The sequence below is a fragment of the Ciconia boyciana genome, chromosome 2 (assembly GCF_034638445.1).
Source record: "Ciconia boyciana chromosome 2, ASM3463844v1, whole genome shotgun sequence".
Classification (NCBI taxonomy): Eukaryota; Metazoa; Chordata; class Aves; order Ciconiiformes; family Ciconiidae; genus Ciconia; species Ciconia boyciana.
In genome coordinates, this window is record NC_132935.1 from 107,792,629 (window position 1) to 107,808,751 (window position 16,123).

Here is a 16,123-nt window from a genome sequence, read left to right on the forward strand (position 1 = left end):
TCCAGATGAGATGTTTATTCTGCATAAAGAGAGGTGCAATAGAGCTGTAAAATTCAAACACATTTATTTGTTTGCTATACCCTGCCTTGCAAGGGGTAACAAGCAGTTCCTAATGGCTTCAGGTCGAAGCTGAAGCCTTCCACCTGAAGGTTTGCATTTACCTGAGTATCCCTCAGATTTATTATTTGCTGTATTAAGGACAGACGTGCATGACTATTGCAGGACTGGGGACTAACAGATGCTACTCAGTGGAAAGCTTCTGGGCAAATATTGCTGTGTGGGAGAGAGAAATGTGCCTCTTCACAACTCCCACCTTTCTCAGGTAAAAGAAGACAGACCAGGGGTGCCACGTAGCGGGATAAACGTAGCCAATGGTTCATCTCAGCTCTGTACAAGGATCTAAGCAGCCAAAGGTGGCAAATGAAGCAGAGAGCAGGACAAGTTCCCATCTTTGCTGCTGCTGCTGCTATTTGGCTAAGAGGCATTGCTGGCCAGCCTGCATGAGTGGGTGTGAAGCTCAGTTCAAACTGAGAGCCTGAAATTGTAACACTCCTTATTTTCTCTTTTCCCTGATCCTAGAAAAGAACGAATAGATTTTGAAGTTGGACTTTCCTGTGTAAGGTTGTGGTTCAATGAGACAATAAATTCAATTTTAAGCCTCCTTGTAACATAGAACACAGCACTAATGTGGTACACGCTCACCCTGTCAGCTAAAATTAGTTAGTCCACCTACATTTTTCAAAGATTGCACTGGCTAGCTTTTGCAGAGGATCAGGTGTCATCTCTCACCCTGTAATTTGTGTAAAATCAGGATCACCTCCCTGTTGCACACTAGATAATTTGACAAGAAGATGTTTTTGTGCCCACACATGATCCAGATGAAATTTTTGCTGCAGGGCAATTTGCTGATGCACAGAGCCAGTATGAATTATTATGGAAAAAGGGCCTGTGTTTTAATGCTAAATTTCATATTTTCTTCTGCACTGCAATGAAAAAAGATGCAAGTTCTGAGAGTAAAAAGTATGGGAAACATAAAGAGAACCTGATTATGCTTTGATAAGCATGCTGTTAGGCACCCTAGAAACTACTTCTGCCTGCGGCTGTGCAAATAACTAATTCTTCAGTTTGGTTGCTGAATTAGAAGAAAAAAACCCCAGCAACCTGTTATCCATTACCAAAATGAAAGTCCAACATGGTTTGCTTTATTCAAACATAATGTTGTATTTTTTTTCCTTTTTTCATAAATGCTCGATATTAAATATAATGGACAAAACCACTAGAGGCTTTTTACAGGTGTCATCCTTTTACCCAAAAAGGTACAGGAGGTAGTACAGATATCCAAAATGTATAATATCTAGATTAAATTGTTTTGAAGGGGGATCTGAACCCAGCAGGGAATTTGAACCCAAAATGCCCTAAGCAGCAGTTCAAAGTATTCTGCACTGAGACTCGTGGTATCTTTTGCTGACACCATTTCATTTTCCAAGCATAGTTATTAATCAAATCTCTGACTCAGTGATGTCCCAATTACTATATGCAATGTCAAGGATATTGCCCTAAAATGCAGCAGGCACTTGGAATGCATACACATATACACGCAGACATTTGTATGTACAATTCAGGATTGCATAAAGAGAATTTAGCTCGCTTCAGATGATCTGGTGAACATGTACGGAAGCACTACAGAGGAACACCGAGGTGCTAGCCTGTCTCCCAGAACCAGCATTACTGCAGTAGCATAGTGTTGTACTAGCAAAGGGAACAACCCTAGCTCTCAGCAAAACTAATTAGACTAGCTAGAGTGCCATGCTTCTGGCCCTGAAGCTAGCCACAGAGCTGGCTGTCTCAGCCCAGTGCTTCCTAACTCCCTGTAGATTTTAGTGCTTCCTTCAGATTCTTATGTTAAAGCCTCTAATAAACTTAAATTTCATGCATTGTAGTGGAGTACACAACTATTTCATGAAAGATGGATGCCACCACTAAATACATTTCTCCAGTCCCAATGGTTTGACAGACTAAATGCGAATAGTTTTTAAGACAGCCAATCCCTCATTCTGGAAACTTTGCTATTCTCCTGTTGTCTTCCCACCACCATGTTCTAATGGAGAGCAAGTACAAAAGTAACATTTAGGAGGGAAGGAAAGATCTAAACAAGTTGCTTGAAAGTTGTCTTTATTTTGCAAATGTATTTGCATATACTTATGCAATTAAAAACCAGTGAAGATATCTAAGCTGGTTTTGTGAGCTTTGGAGATTTGTGTGAAGTCAAACATTTTTCCGGCCTTCCTCATATGAAAGCAACAGGCACTTTTCACATCAGCCTGTGCTGCAGCAAGTGCATTTCAGTGATGGAAATTATACGCTTTATCTCCAAATCCAATGCATGAATATGCATAAAAATATTCTTATTGTCAGGGGAGGGGGTAACTTGAGTAAGATTCATTACATAGTTGGCAAGATTGGGGTAGGAAATAGCTTCCACATATCAGGAGACTAAACAGGCTACAATTCTTCAGCTTGGAAAGAGAGATGAGCAGGGTTATGAGAGAAGTCTACAATGTTGTGAGTGGCATGGAAAAGGTTATTGTAGAATGATTACTCATAATTTATCATAAAACAAGAGCTGGAGAGCACCTAATCAAGTCATCAGACACCATATGACAAATAGAGGTTCTGTTTCACAGAGTGCATAGAGTGAAATTCACCATCACAAAACTGTGGGGAGGACACAACTATACACATGCTGAAAGAGAGACTAGAAAAATGCAAAAGGGGAGTCTACAGGCCTTTAAACACAGTGGTCCAGTTGCTCTTCAAATTAAGATGGCCTCAGAATTACAATGCTACCACTATGCTACCACTTCCTTGGAGCACGGCACCACTTCAGGAGCCGCCACGCTGGGAATTAATACATGGTGAGCTACAACTTCCTTACTGGTTTCCCCTTTGAATCAGACGGCAAGCAGCCTCAGTCAGCAGCAGATTACTTCCTTCTCTACACTGAACACATCCCCCATTCCCCATCCCTGCTTGCTCCTTTCTTGCTCACTTCAGAAGGGGTGAAGCACTGCCTAGAGGCTGCTCTCAGGATTGGTAGGGACATCTAACACTGGGAGCTCTCCAGGGAGCAGGGTGACAATGCCTTGCTAGCAAGGCAAAGGATGGGCAAAGTATGGGCAAAGGATGATCTAGAATTAATTAAGTGGACACAGAGAGACAGTGCAGTGGGAGTAAAGGGGAAGTGCTCAAGTGCTCTGACTGAGCAGGAACAGAACAAGCGCAGGTCCAGGGAACAGGACCCACCTCACAGTATTTATTCTTAACTGCTTGCTCTGCAGAGGATCGTCTTGCTGCTGAGATTTACATATGAGAGAAGCAGCTTATCCCAAGTGAATTATTATAATTATTTGCTCATGGTCTAAAAATTATTTGGTTCTTGGCCTTTGCTGCTGGTGTTACTCCAGAATTGTAGTCTAACATTCAGCAACATAACAAATGGACGATGCTACCATCGAGGCCAGTTATTTGTTGTGACCACAGACAACAGATAACAGGGTGAACATTAAACTGAATTTTAAAATAAACAGACTCTGTCTGCTCCCCTTCTTCCCAACAACACTTTCAAAGCCTACTTGCAAACTCTTGCATGATGACTCTGCAAATGCTACAAGATGAGATCTTTGCTCTTGCTCATAAAAACAGATTTATGAAAATCATCACGTGGGACTATTACTACAAATGCATCCCATATGAGGAGAATCACTGTAAGTAGAACACAGAGGAAGAAATCTCACTTACAGTTTCAGCTGTTGTATCTGTCTCACACAGTCAACACTTTAACTCCAGAAGGCTGTGTATGTTCAAAAGCCAAGAACATGTTCTTTCCTTTCCCATTAGAGACTTGCACAGAAATACCAGGGAAAGGTTTTAGCATTTTGGGTCACAATTCTCAATGCAAAAGGGCTACGGTATTTAGGTCAGAGCATTTGAATGAGACAAGAAAGTCTGATGAAAAAATTCAGTCCTTTTTAACATGTAATGTTGGTACTTCAGAGAACAAAAATACAGGAACGATCACAAAAATTGAGTCAGGTCAGCAATGTCTCTTTTCCTCTCAAACACTCTTGAGTGTTGCCAGCTGGAAACTTGGGCTACGTTATGCCACAGCAACTGCAGAATAATTTTGTAGCCTGCAATCGTGTCTTAATTCTCACCCTGGTTTTAGAGGTATTCTAACGTAAGTGTGAGAGCAGCCACAGAAAGTATTTTGGTGGTGCTTTTGACAACTAATTAGCATATTTCACCACTGTATTGAGTTTTACACTGTGTTGCATAAAGTTAATTTCATAAGTCTAGGAGAAAAGTGTATTCTCTTCACTGACCTGTATACTGCATTAGAAAAACATCTGCAGGATTCTCTAGGTATACTATCAACAATAATGGTACTTACATGCAATGTTTTTGCTTTCTTGTGTTTCCATATGCATGGATAAAAAACAGATTGCTAATGTGCTAACTAGAGAAACACAAAAATCTCTATTATTTTCATGTTGGATCCCAGAATCAGGTTGTCAAAGGCACAAATGTCAGCGTTGCCTAAATCCCATGGAAATTCACTTATGGCACATTTATGCCTTTGAAAGTCTGCAGCTTTGGATTACAAAGGACCAGAATCAAACCTAAAGGCTTTGATCCTAACACCATTTTTACAGAGCCAGCAAAAATATGCAGTTGTTCAAAGAAGACGTCTACTTATTGCAGAGTATGTTCAGGTCATAAAAATGCATTCACTCAATTCATAACAGAAGGTACTTAAGGACCTGCATTATTTCACACACAGGAATAGACTTGCTAGAGAAAGTGCAAGTGAAGGGAAGTAAAAGTGTGAGAGGTACACAAGCTTTGAGGACCCTGACATCTTGTATAGCAACGTTTGAATACCACTTAAGTCCTTTATTGGCATAAGCTATCATCATTCCACAGAGGTCAATGGAGTTATACCTATGTATTCCAGCATGGCCCTCTATTATCACCTAGACAGAAACAAAAATCTAGTCCAAACCTTACAGATTAACAGAGCTTAGTAGGTTTAAGATTCAGACCTGTAAGTAACAACAGCAAGCTCCACAATATAGCTGTTTTTCTCATTGTTTCGAAATCTGCTCGGAAGATTGACTGATAAAATTGTGTGAAATAAACCATGAAACTACTAAGGTGGCTTTTGAGAAAAGGAATAGATTGTTATCACAGTTATTCATGTATATCAGTGCAGCGCCTTCTCCCCCAAATGTAGATTTTTGTTTATAGGTGTCATGAATGCAAACAGGTTATAGCACACACAGCCAGAAGAGAAGTATTTACAGCATATCTAACACCCACCCAAAAACATCCATGCAGAAACAAACCCAGGATCTTAGACTGCAATAGTATATTAGCTTCGCTTCAGCCCTAAAATACATCCTCTCTGATGCTGGAGCTGACAGTAGCCATGGGGTCAGCCTGTACCTTCTGTGTGCACTGCAGATGAAGAGCAAAGAGTGTGCATGCACTAGGGAGGAAGAACTGAAGCAGGTGGGGGGAGGCAGCACCTTTCCTTTGCAATGGAAACGCATACACACCCTATCATGCACTCAGCAGCAATGTCCTGACCTGTTACATAACTACAGCCATCTCAGAAGAAAGAGAGAAAAAGAAATAAGGCTTAGAAACTGACCTGTTTTTCATTTTCATCCTCCAGCCTCAGCCTGTCCTCAATGCAGTTCCTGGCCTGAAGGAACGCCTTCCTCTGAGCCTTTTCTGTCAAAATCCTCACAAAAACGCCATACAAATTTACACTGACAAAAAGGATTGCATTGGCCACAAGCTGTAAGAAAGAAAGAAAAATAAATGAATATTTTAAAATACAGGTTTTTATTTTACATTTCTACTCAGCAAAATTTTTTAAAAAAGCAAAAAAAAAAAAAAGAACTGCCTGTAAAATTTCTGCCTCGCTAGCCCTGTCACTGATACCCCTTCCCACAATCCAAATGCAGTGAACAATTACAGCAGCTACCACAAGTCCTGGCAAGCAATATTGCATAATACAGAACTTCTCATTTGCTGAAGTTAATTTCTCTTACAATGATCTGCAGCCTATCACTTTCATTCAGCATTGGTTCTTTCATCAGCCCATTGGCAGATCTGTCCATCTAATAAGGAGAGCAGTATCTTCAGCATTTGTTCAGCTGTGAGATGCCCAGAAGACCGAAATTCTTTTCCTATGCCTTTGTAAAGTAGGGATATTATTGTCCCTTTTTTATAGTTGAGAAGCAAGGCACTGACAAAATCTGTGACTAAATCAAAATGTGTGCCTGGGTACCCCAAGCTTTCATATTGTGTGGTTTGCACTTCTGTTTCTCTTCTCATATCTACTGTTAGCGACCATAGTGTATTTTTTGAGAAATCATCCAAAATATTGTTGATGCTATTCTGCAGCAGACCTCTCAGAAGGTGCCAAGTGCTTTCAAATGATGGCTCTTGGCACAACCCAAGCCCCACTGCAATGCTATAAGCAGGGACAAAGAATCACTGTGGAATTTCTTCTATGAACAGTGCTTTGATGAAGGACACATAGATGACCCAATTGCCCTTCCGGGTTTTTTAAATGTTTTTACAATATGTGATAAAGTTAGTTAACTAACCTAAATAACTCAACAGTGGCTTGCACACAACCCCCCTATCTAAGACAATCCTGTCCAAGTTTCTCACCGCATCTCTGATGTCTGAGACATGCCTTCAGATGGTAAATTCTGCAATGCAATGTTTGTTTACAAAGGAGGCAGTAAGGCCTGTTTACCCAGTATCTTTTCAGTCTCATTCTCCATATTTACTCTAGTTACTACCACAGCATCATGATAAGGATTCGCAGGACTCTCAAATTCCAAAATTGCAGAAATCAGCTGGCATACAAATTGGGTATAAGAAGAGCAAAGAAAGACATTACAGCAAGTAATACAATTCATGTTAAATTCCTATGCACCTAAAATAGTTCATAAAGACCATATAACTGACATTTATTTCTTAATTCAAGGTATACATTTCAAGCTGGTACATCTCTACTGTTGCATGATCTGCTAGTGTAAATTGAAGAGGAGACCACTGCCCTTGTTTGCACTGTGTAGTGAGTCCAGCTATGCCAACAACACAATCAAATTTAAAAAAAAATAAAACCACTGACATCATAGGGAATGCTTAATGACTAACAGGACAAGGGCTGAAGGCTTGAATTCAGCCAATATGGTAAGCAAAGATCCACAATGACATCCAGAAACTCCCTGCTGATTTTGGAGGGCTTTTGGGAAATGTTTCACCCTACAAAAATAAGAAGGAAGTTTCTGATGCCTGTAACTAATGGCAGTATACATCTCCATCTCCTTTGATCTCAGTATAGTGGGAGCATTGAAATATTCATTCTGGGTGGGTTCTCCAGACATTCACAGATTCACAAGTCCTATTTCACCTTCATACCTGATTGTTATTAGTTTACAGGACATCAACAACAACTTTGCTGCAAACATTCTCACCAGAGCAAAATCAAAAGGTACCCCGTGACAGTAAAGGGAGCTGTACCTAGCATTAGTGTTTTCTTTCTCCTCAGATATCCAAAAAGAAACAGTTGTCTCACAAGAGCTAACACCAGTGAAGAATGGTGTTACAGCTTCCTCCTGAGAACTGCAAAATGCAGGTTCAGGTGTCATCAGTCAGAAGAATTTCAACCTAAGAATTTCATATACCAGTTACTTACATGTCACTTCTCAGAGATGATAATGCAGATGGTAAAACTTTGAAGGTGAAAAGCAGTACACGAGCATATCATTTCATGATACAGGCTGAGCATAAACAGTCTGCAATTCCTATCCTGCTTTATTTTACTTCATCACAGAGAACTATTTGAGGTACATCAATTTTCAGCACAAGTTAAAGCCTACTAAAATGAAATTACTGTAGAAATGGCAGTAGAACCCTATTTTTAGAGACATGAATGCAGCCTCACTCACCTTACCCCTGCATTTTATCATGCTGAAGTGTAGTGATAACAGTGTATTTTAAAGCTAATTCTTAGAAGTGCAATGGAATAAAAATAGAAAGGATTTGTAAAGGCTGTATTCAAAGGCAGCAGAGAGAGCCCACAGAATAAACAGCCAAGACAGTTACAGACAGTGCAACTGCTTGACCCTGTCCATATACAAAACAGCTGTTAATAACACAGGTGAAAAACTAATACTATGTTTATGTGCTGATATCAGAGTGGCCCAAGACATAAACAATTACTTCTACAGAAAACAAACAAAAAAGTCAACTCAGGTTCTGGTCTTCAGCTGGAAGCAGTAAAAGACCATATATTGTAACAATCTGCCAGCTGTTCTGGGACTATCATTACAATTTCACGCAAGCAATGGTGATCACCTGGATGGGGGGTAACCAGTAGGTGGGTTCCTGCAATCATGCAGCCACTTTCAGACTCAGCAGCGTAAGTCATTTTCTGACATGCTTTGAACAGTTTAAGATAAAACAGAGGCTTAGCTGTCAGCTCTGGCCTGCAGGGAATCAGGAAAAGTGATAAAGCAAGTAAAAGATTCATGGATTTCAAAATGTGAGAAAAGAAAGTAGGGCAGATTGTCTCCTGAGGTTCCTTCCCTGCACAACCCATTTTCTGCTTAATTACTATGTTTTCCCCAATTGCAAACTACATACATCTCTCTCTCTAGGTTTCTCAAATGCATGCCATTTCCTGGTCCCTTTCATTTTAATATGTAAATATGTACCTCTATATATACACACATAATGCATATATAACTTACATACATTATGCGCTGTAACTCCAGGAAAGACTGAGGGACTTGCTGTTAAAACTAAGCATCTTTCAAGAGGTACTGAGGCATCCAGAACTGCTGAAATATCAAGGAATTTAATTTTAAATCATTCCTATGTTATTCACCATACTACTGCTTAGTAGCAAAAAGAGTGCTCTTCAGGTTTCACCATCACCTTCTATTTACAGAACTACCAAAGAAACAATTTACTTGATGCAACACAAAGTGACTCAAAGACATTTTTATGCTGCAGCTTCTTTCAAACAATGTTACTCTCTCATTCCATAATGAGATTACAGGTCAGCCAGAATTTTAAAAAGGGCTTCAGGGTCATGAAAGCCTTTTTAAAAATTTTTTCTTTTTTAATTTGTTGTTGTCACTGAATCTTCTATTGTGCATTCTGCATATATGCTGCACTTCAGTACCAACATCCTGAGCTTTAAGCTTGTCTAGTCCTTAGTAGGGTACACTTTCTATCACTGGATGAACTCTGGTATGGCTCCTTGTGCTGGCTCTAGAGGGTGTCACCAAAGGCAGACTTCCAACACAGAGAGCTAGTTCTTGTGGGCTGCCAAGAGGGACTGGCAGCTCCAGCAGGTATTTCAACCAAATTTCTGTCTCTCCTGTTTTTTTCTCCATTGACTTTCTTGGATCTCAAGTTAGTTTTGGCAAGGAACTCAAACTGTGCAATACAGCAATGCCCATCAAGGAGTGACCAAATAATTCCGGAAGTAAGAAGCAAGTAACATGCACACGCATACACAGGGCTTGAAGAGTTCAATTAAAGATCCTCCTTTTTTTTCCCCATAATGATCCCCCACTTCTTGAGTGTCCCTTGGGATTAGCTGAGAGACTCTTTGAAGAGTGTCTCGAAACTTTTCTCTCTGTTCCAGATACATTTTATTCTCCACTTCTTTTTCCTTCAAAGTAAGAATCCTCATGTGTGCATTCATGCATGCACTTGCTCTCTCTCAAACAAATGGTGAAAAATTCTTCTACATGTTATTATTTGCCTTTTGAGAGGACTCTACTTACTCAGAAGACTAATTCTGCTGTCAGGTAAATAGTTGTATAGTAGATGGTTCAAACCTGAGTAGCTTTCTATTTGTCTCACAAAATTGCCTCATAGAAAAATGTGGCTATTTCATAAAGGTGTAAATGACTTCTGAATCACCTGAAGACTTTTTTACAAAGTGGCATTCATGTGGGTGGATATTGAAACACCCAGCTGAAGGAGACTACATGAGAAATATAAATTACCAGAGAAGAAAAATTCAGGACACTCCCTCAGAACTTAATTGTGCTTTCTAAAAGCTGGGCTTGTGGTGTGAATGGGTCTGAGAAGGGATTTCAATAGTTACCACTCCCAGGATTATAATTTAGTGGCTAATATCAATAGTCAATTTATTCTCACCAGCATGAGTTCTCATGAAATCCCATGAAGTAGAGTGGAATATGTAGGAAATGTGGCCAGCATTGCCAGGTGAAAGTTGAAATTTGCAGAAAAGACAAGACCAATGCGGTTCATGTATATCTTAACCCTCAAATACTTGATAAAACAAGAGGTGTGGAGAGCCTGAATTCTACTTCCAGTTTTCTCTGTTAAGTGAATTTTACTGCAAGTAATTTCTGTGCCACTATCGTTCCTGTTACGCAGACAATGTAACATTTACTCATTCTGTCAAAATACTTTGAGATATGGCAATGAAATGCATTGTTGTAAAATATGAATGTCTATTGTGAGGCATGCCTCTAAGGAAAGAGTCATGAACAGCTTATCAAAATGAGTCAGTGCTTCCACCATTAAAACTCCTGAAGAGCAAGGCAAGACTGTGCTGTTTATGCAAATTGTTGATATCATGAACAAGACCTTTTACAAGCTCAAAGAAAAATTGTTTCTCTTTTTCCTGTTATGGAAAATGTTACCATTAGAACAGTGCTTTATTTACAGCACAAGACTGCATAAAAGAGAATGCACAATTGCCTCTTGATCCTGACATGGTTTTGTTAAGTTTATTAATTCACTTAATCAACTCACTTCGCAACCTTTTGAGAACACTTAATTACTACATCTGCTCCCTCCGTTTGCTGAAGTGGCGTAACACAGGAGCAGAGAACTTCTCCTTAGTTCCTGAGTGCATGCCAAAAAGCACACTCTCCTACCAGAAAGGCAGCCAAACAAACTTTCTCCAGATTAAATAAATGTATTCCTATTTTTAATAAATGTCCCTCTCTTATTTTTGTTAGTTTTTGTCCTAACTGGTTTATGCCACATACTAAGAAAATATTGTTCTGCTGTGCTCCATGGTTTCTGTCTTCATTCTCCTAAATCTACAGCATACTCCAAGAGGGGATTGGTGACTAGTTATTTCAGTGATAACATGTTGAATGAGAGCAGATGTCACTGTTGAGGAAAAGACAGTAGCACTGGGGTGTCTATAAATGTACAAGTGAAGAGAGACTTAGGATATCTAGGATGCTATGTCCATTAATCACAGCCAGTTTTTTTGAAGTGTACAGGCACAATGTGTAATTGCACAAATCGACTGTGTGTCTTCTCCCTCTGTTTGCATACCTGTTTGACCAAAATACAAGACACAATTTATAACCACTATTTAAAATACATGCCATAAACCTTTCAAAAAAAAGCCTCCTACAAAAGTAGAGTCATCAAGAGCCATCGAGCTCCCCAGTGTTAAAAAGTTCATTTGTTGCATCTTTCTCAGAATTACATGTCTTTTTAACTTGGAAACATGCACTGGGAGAACAGTTAGTGCACCTCCCTCTCACGTTATACACTGTTGGCTGTTTATCTAGTGTCAGAAGCACTTACCTCTGAGATTAAGTAGCAGAAAATTATGATGCAGTATCAGAACAAGGGCTGATTGAATCATAAATTTTGAATCCTAAACCTTATGTAGTACTGCAGCTTAAAAACATTCTGATAAAGAGATCTGTGATTACATAAGATACCAATACTTGTTTTGCTGAAGTCCCAGAATGTCAACTGCCTGCCCATCAATACTTTCACTCAGGTGTGTGACATGGATCTATGACATTAATTTCAGGCTCCTATTTTTGAGATTTTGAACTGTTGTGCCTTTCTTAGTGAATTTCTGAAAGGAACTCAGAATTCCATCATTTTTACCTTCCACATTAGCAACAAATTAAACCTTTATTTTGATGTACCAAGACTTCTGGATTTTTTAATTTTATTTTTTATATGTTAGGAAGATGGAAAGAAGCACTGATGCACAAGAACTTTTGTTCTTATCTGCATTTTTTTTAATTAAAAAAAACAAGGCAGCTAATTTTTAGGGAACAGGAAAAATATCAGACAGAGGACTTACAGGTAATATACAACAGAGCACTGATATATTAAATTTTAGAAATAAGAAATAAAGGACTGGATGGAAAGTACTGCAAGCAGCATACAGGCTGAAATACCTTCAAGCATAACTTCTCAATCACTTCAAACCATTCCAAATAATGAATGACATCATATAAACTGTATTAAAAAAAAAAAAAAAAAAGACCTAAACACATAGCAGTATTCTATCAGAAATGGTTGGCACAACTGCAACAGTAATGTCTGAAACTTGCCAAGTATAGCACTGGGCTGTTGCACCTCAGAAATTCAAAAAAGCAATAAGAAAATGCCCTGATTTGTCTCCATTCAAAGCCTGTTTTTATACATAATGTGTGCATACTGATACACATCTGTGAGTTGGTTCTTGACAGCATGTGAACAATATCATTTATTTTTCTTGGTTTCATATGTGTAACCATTAAGCCCAGCTGAGTTTACTATCAGCAATCTTACCATATATCAAAACAGATCTTACAGATAGATAATTGGAGGTTACTTTTACACAAGGCAACAAACTCTCTCCAAAGCCCACAAAAGTGCTGGGGCTATTGCAGACAGAAGAGAATATCTGAAGAATATTACATGTGAAGCAAAAATAATTTCCCAGTTATCCATACTAATCAGTCAAGTCTAGGTACACAAGAGAACTGGCTGATCTCCATGGTTTTTCACTATACAAGGGGCTATGAATGCCTCTCAGATAAGATATGAGAGATATGATATCTCAGCTGTAGCTTTCTCTTGCTGTTATATTATGGTACTGCACACCAGAGTGTGTACCAGGTTCACAGCAGAACATATACCTTAAATATAATAATATGGTCTCAGTCACTTCCATCTGTGGAAAGCTGACACGATGAGCTACCCGGAAAAAAGTCAAAATATGCTTGCTAACTAGCTTACATGTCACATCCCACAAATTTCTTTGTGCTGAGAAAAGCAAATGTTACTTATATTTCTTTCCTGATTTACCTGTTGCATTCTTTTATGACGTATTGTAAGTCACCATAGAACAAATAAGCCCTGAGTTCTTCTGTGCTTTTGGGGTGGGTTGTTATGGTTTGGGGTTTTTTGGACATTGCAATTGTTCCCAAGCGTTACAAATAGCTGCTATCTATCACAAAAGACTTGGAATATGTTGCTGAAGCCACTTCTGTAGAAATTATGGCCAATATTTTTATTTATTTGTGCATGTTATTTATTTGCTTGACAGACTTCAGGTGATCAGCCCCTGAAGCTGTTCTGCATCAACTAAAAATCTGCAGCTTTCTTCCCTTTTCCTATTGGTTAGTATAATGCCATGTTGTGCAATTAGAGCGTAGTACAGTAATCTTGTCCAAATTTTGTTTGCACTTGCTGTATGCAACACGTGGTTCCTTTCCAGTACTTGTTCCCCCACAAGAATCCATCTGAACATCTTAGTACATTTTTTGTTTTAAAGCTGCAGTAATTAAATATATAAAAATAAAGACTTGTGGGGATATGCAATCCAAGGTAGTCTGAAACCTTTGGTGGGACTATAGTTGCTAGGTGACTGGACCTTCAGATCTTAAATGCAATTTTTCTTAATGTGAGTCCTGTGCATGGCTGAGAAACAGCATGTAGCAGCCTCAGTCTGGCGTCTGGCTGCTGTAGACAGGAAGCATTTCTTATCTAGTGTACAGCTCTTAGACTCCAGAGACACAAAATGAGGCCGTGGCTTCAGTTCAGCAAGGGGCGCCACGTTTTCAGATTACACCTGTAACAACCCAGGAGGAAGACTGCGCAGTCTGATTGGGACAGCCTTCTTCCCAGGCTCCCAGCCGTGCTCCTTTTGCAGCCCACTCTGTCCTACCGGCTGAGTGAACTCACTGTTGTCTCATGCTCCTGTGGCATGATTTGGTTATATCCATAAAATGTACTCCACAAAGTGCCTCTTATGAGACCTGGCATACTGAAAACTGATAGTCATATGCTGAACTCCTGCATGTTCTGGCAGCTGGAACACGCTTCCAGCTTTTCACTCGGGACCTCTCATTCGTCAGCTTTAGTTTAGTTGTCCAAGTGTTTTCTGTAAAAACTCAAAAGTGCTCTACAAAGCTTTGCCAATAAACAGTGCTGGGGCGGAGGGCTCATTTTACTGGCCAGTGACGGAGTTGGTGACAAAACATGGGTCTTCCAAGTCCCGGCTCTGTTCTCCAACGGTTCAAGCTCAGTCTTGTCAAGCCTAGGAACTGTGCTGCTGGGGACGAAGTACTATCCCCAGGGCTTATTATACATGCTGCACAGACACTGCACCATCTATTTGGTACTGAAATGGTGCTCTCCTGTGCTGTACACAGGCTACTTCCAAAGAGGACTTGAATTTTGCTCCTGGAAGGCTGGGTGCATAAAACCTAGGAAATGCAACACCCATGCTTAAAACCTTTGAGTGCCTTTTTTGAATTTAACTTCAGGGGACTTTCTCAAGATTTGGGAGACAGCCATGGATACAACCAGGTTCCTAAGTCAGTGTATGTCAGTTAGGCATCACAGGCATATCGCAGATGAGAAAATAAACACAGGTTAAGTTCAAGCAGCTGTCCAAATATTACACTGTAATGAACTCATCATTGGGAAATCATGCTGAAATGCATTATTTAAGATCCTATATGCAAATTCAAGTCATTTTTGGTGACCCAAGCAGTGTCAGGTACACATTTTTCATGTCAAGCGCAGGACCTCATATTTATTTTATGCCACTAAAAAAAGTTTGCCCCAAAAATTTCAAAAAGTATACAGAAGTCTTCTAACAAGTCACCTGCAAATTAAATTGAATGACTAAACTGTGAGGCCTTGGTTTGCACTCACTGCTGAAACACCTGGTTCTTTTCCAAATGAATGAAAGCAGCCAGAGATAAAGAGAGGAAAAAGTGCATATGCTGTTGCTCTGGCTGCCTGTGTACTGCTAAGTGAAAACATGACTGCATTAGGACTAAACTGATCTCAGTTGGTTTCCCTTTCCACCAGAAGGATTGCCTGCTAGACCTGACAAATGTCCTCTTGTATCTCTTTTCTCTTTTTTTCCTCTCCATGCAGATATTTGAAGCAGGTGGTGAATGATGTCAGTTCTGGTCAAATGTCCTGAAAAGATGAAAGTGTTTGCCTTGAGGAAACTATGTTCTGTTACACAGAGCCCGTTTACTTTTCTCCTATTGTGCTTTACAACTTGCAAGAGCTGTCTCTGCAGATAATAAGATTTCCGTTCTGCAGGGTTATTTAAGCTATGGTATCTTCTGTCAGTGTTGGCACTTGAAAGCTTTAATACTGACAAAGTTGCAAAGGAGCAATTTAAGCACAAGACATAGATAGAGAATGCTAGCCATTTTTTTGTTCAACTTCGAAAATTATTTTTGCAAAGAGAAACCAGCTATACAGTATGTCACTAAGCAACTGATCAAACAAGAAATTGATGGAAGATTTAAAAAAAATATTTCCAGTCACATTTGCACTCGAGAGACTTATTAGGAAAACAAGAGGATATACCTCTGTTTAATGATTGTATTCAACAATTGAATTAATCAGTCAATGATTTCAAGAGAAGCCAAAGAAATTCTAAAGATTTAGGATCAAAGGACCAAACTCTACTCATTTTTAGTTAGTGATCCTAAGAATCAAGTTTGTTGTTCGAATCTGTATGCTGTATGATTCAAAATAGTCTGAGTGTGCTAAAAAATGGAGGCATGATTCTGTGGTTGGGAATTTGAGTAGTGTTCCAAACTGATTCATACAAACCTCATTGCTGAATCAGGACCTTAGAAAGAACAATATGCCAATTTTGTGAGCAACAGGAGGCTTTTAAAGACATATCATGAGAGCACATGACTAATAACTTATAGGGTTATATGATCTTATTGCTGTGTGTAGGTTTTCTGGTTCTGTT

The 16,123-nt window shown here is 39.4% G+C and overlaps 1 protein-coding gene across 2 annotated transcripts in view; it reads right to left on the minus strand.

Moving 5' to 3' along the window:
• ADCY1 (adenylate cyclase 1) overlaps window positions 1-16,123 on the minus strand; it is a 158,433-nt gene that overhangs the window by 106,710 nt on the left and 35,600 nt on the right. For both annotated transcript variants that reach the window (XM_072851397.1, XM_072851396.1), the window contains exon 2: window positions 5,714-5,863. In XM_072851397.1, coding sequence (XP_072707498.1) covers window positions 5,714-5,863 — 150 coding nt within the window. The remainder of the gene's footprint in view (window positions 1-5,713; window positions 5,864-16,123) is intronic.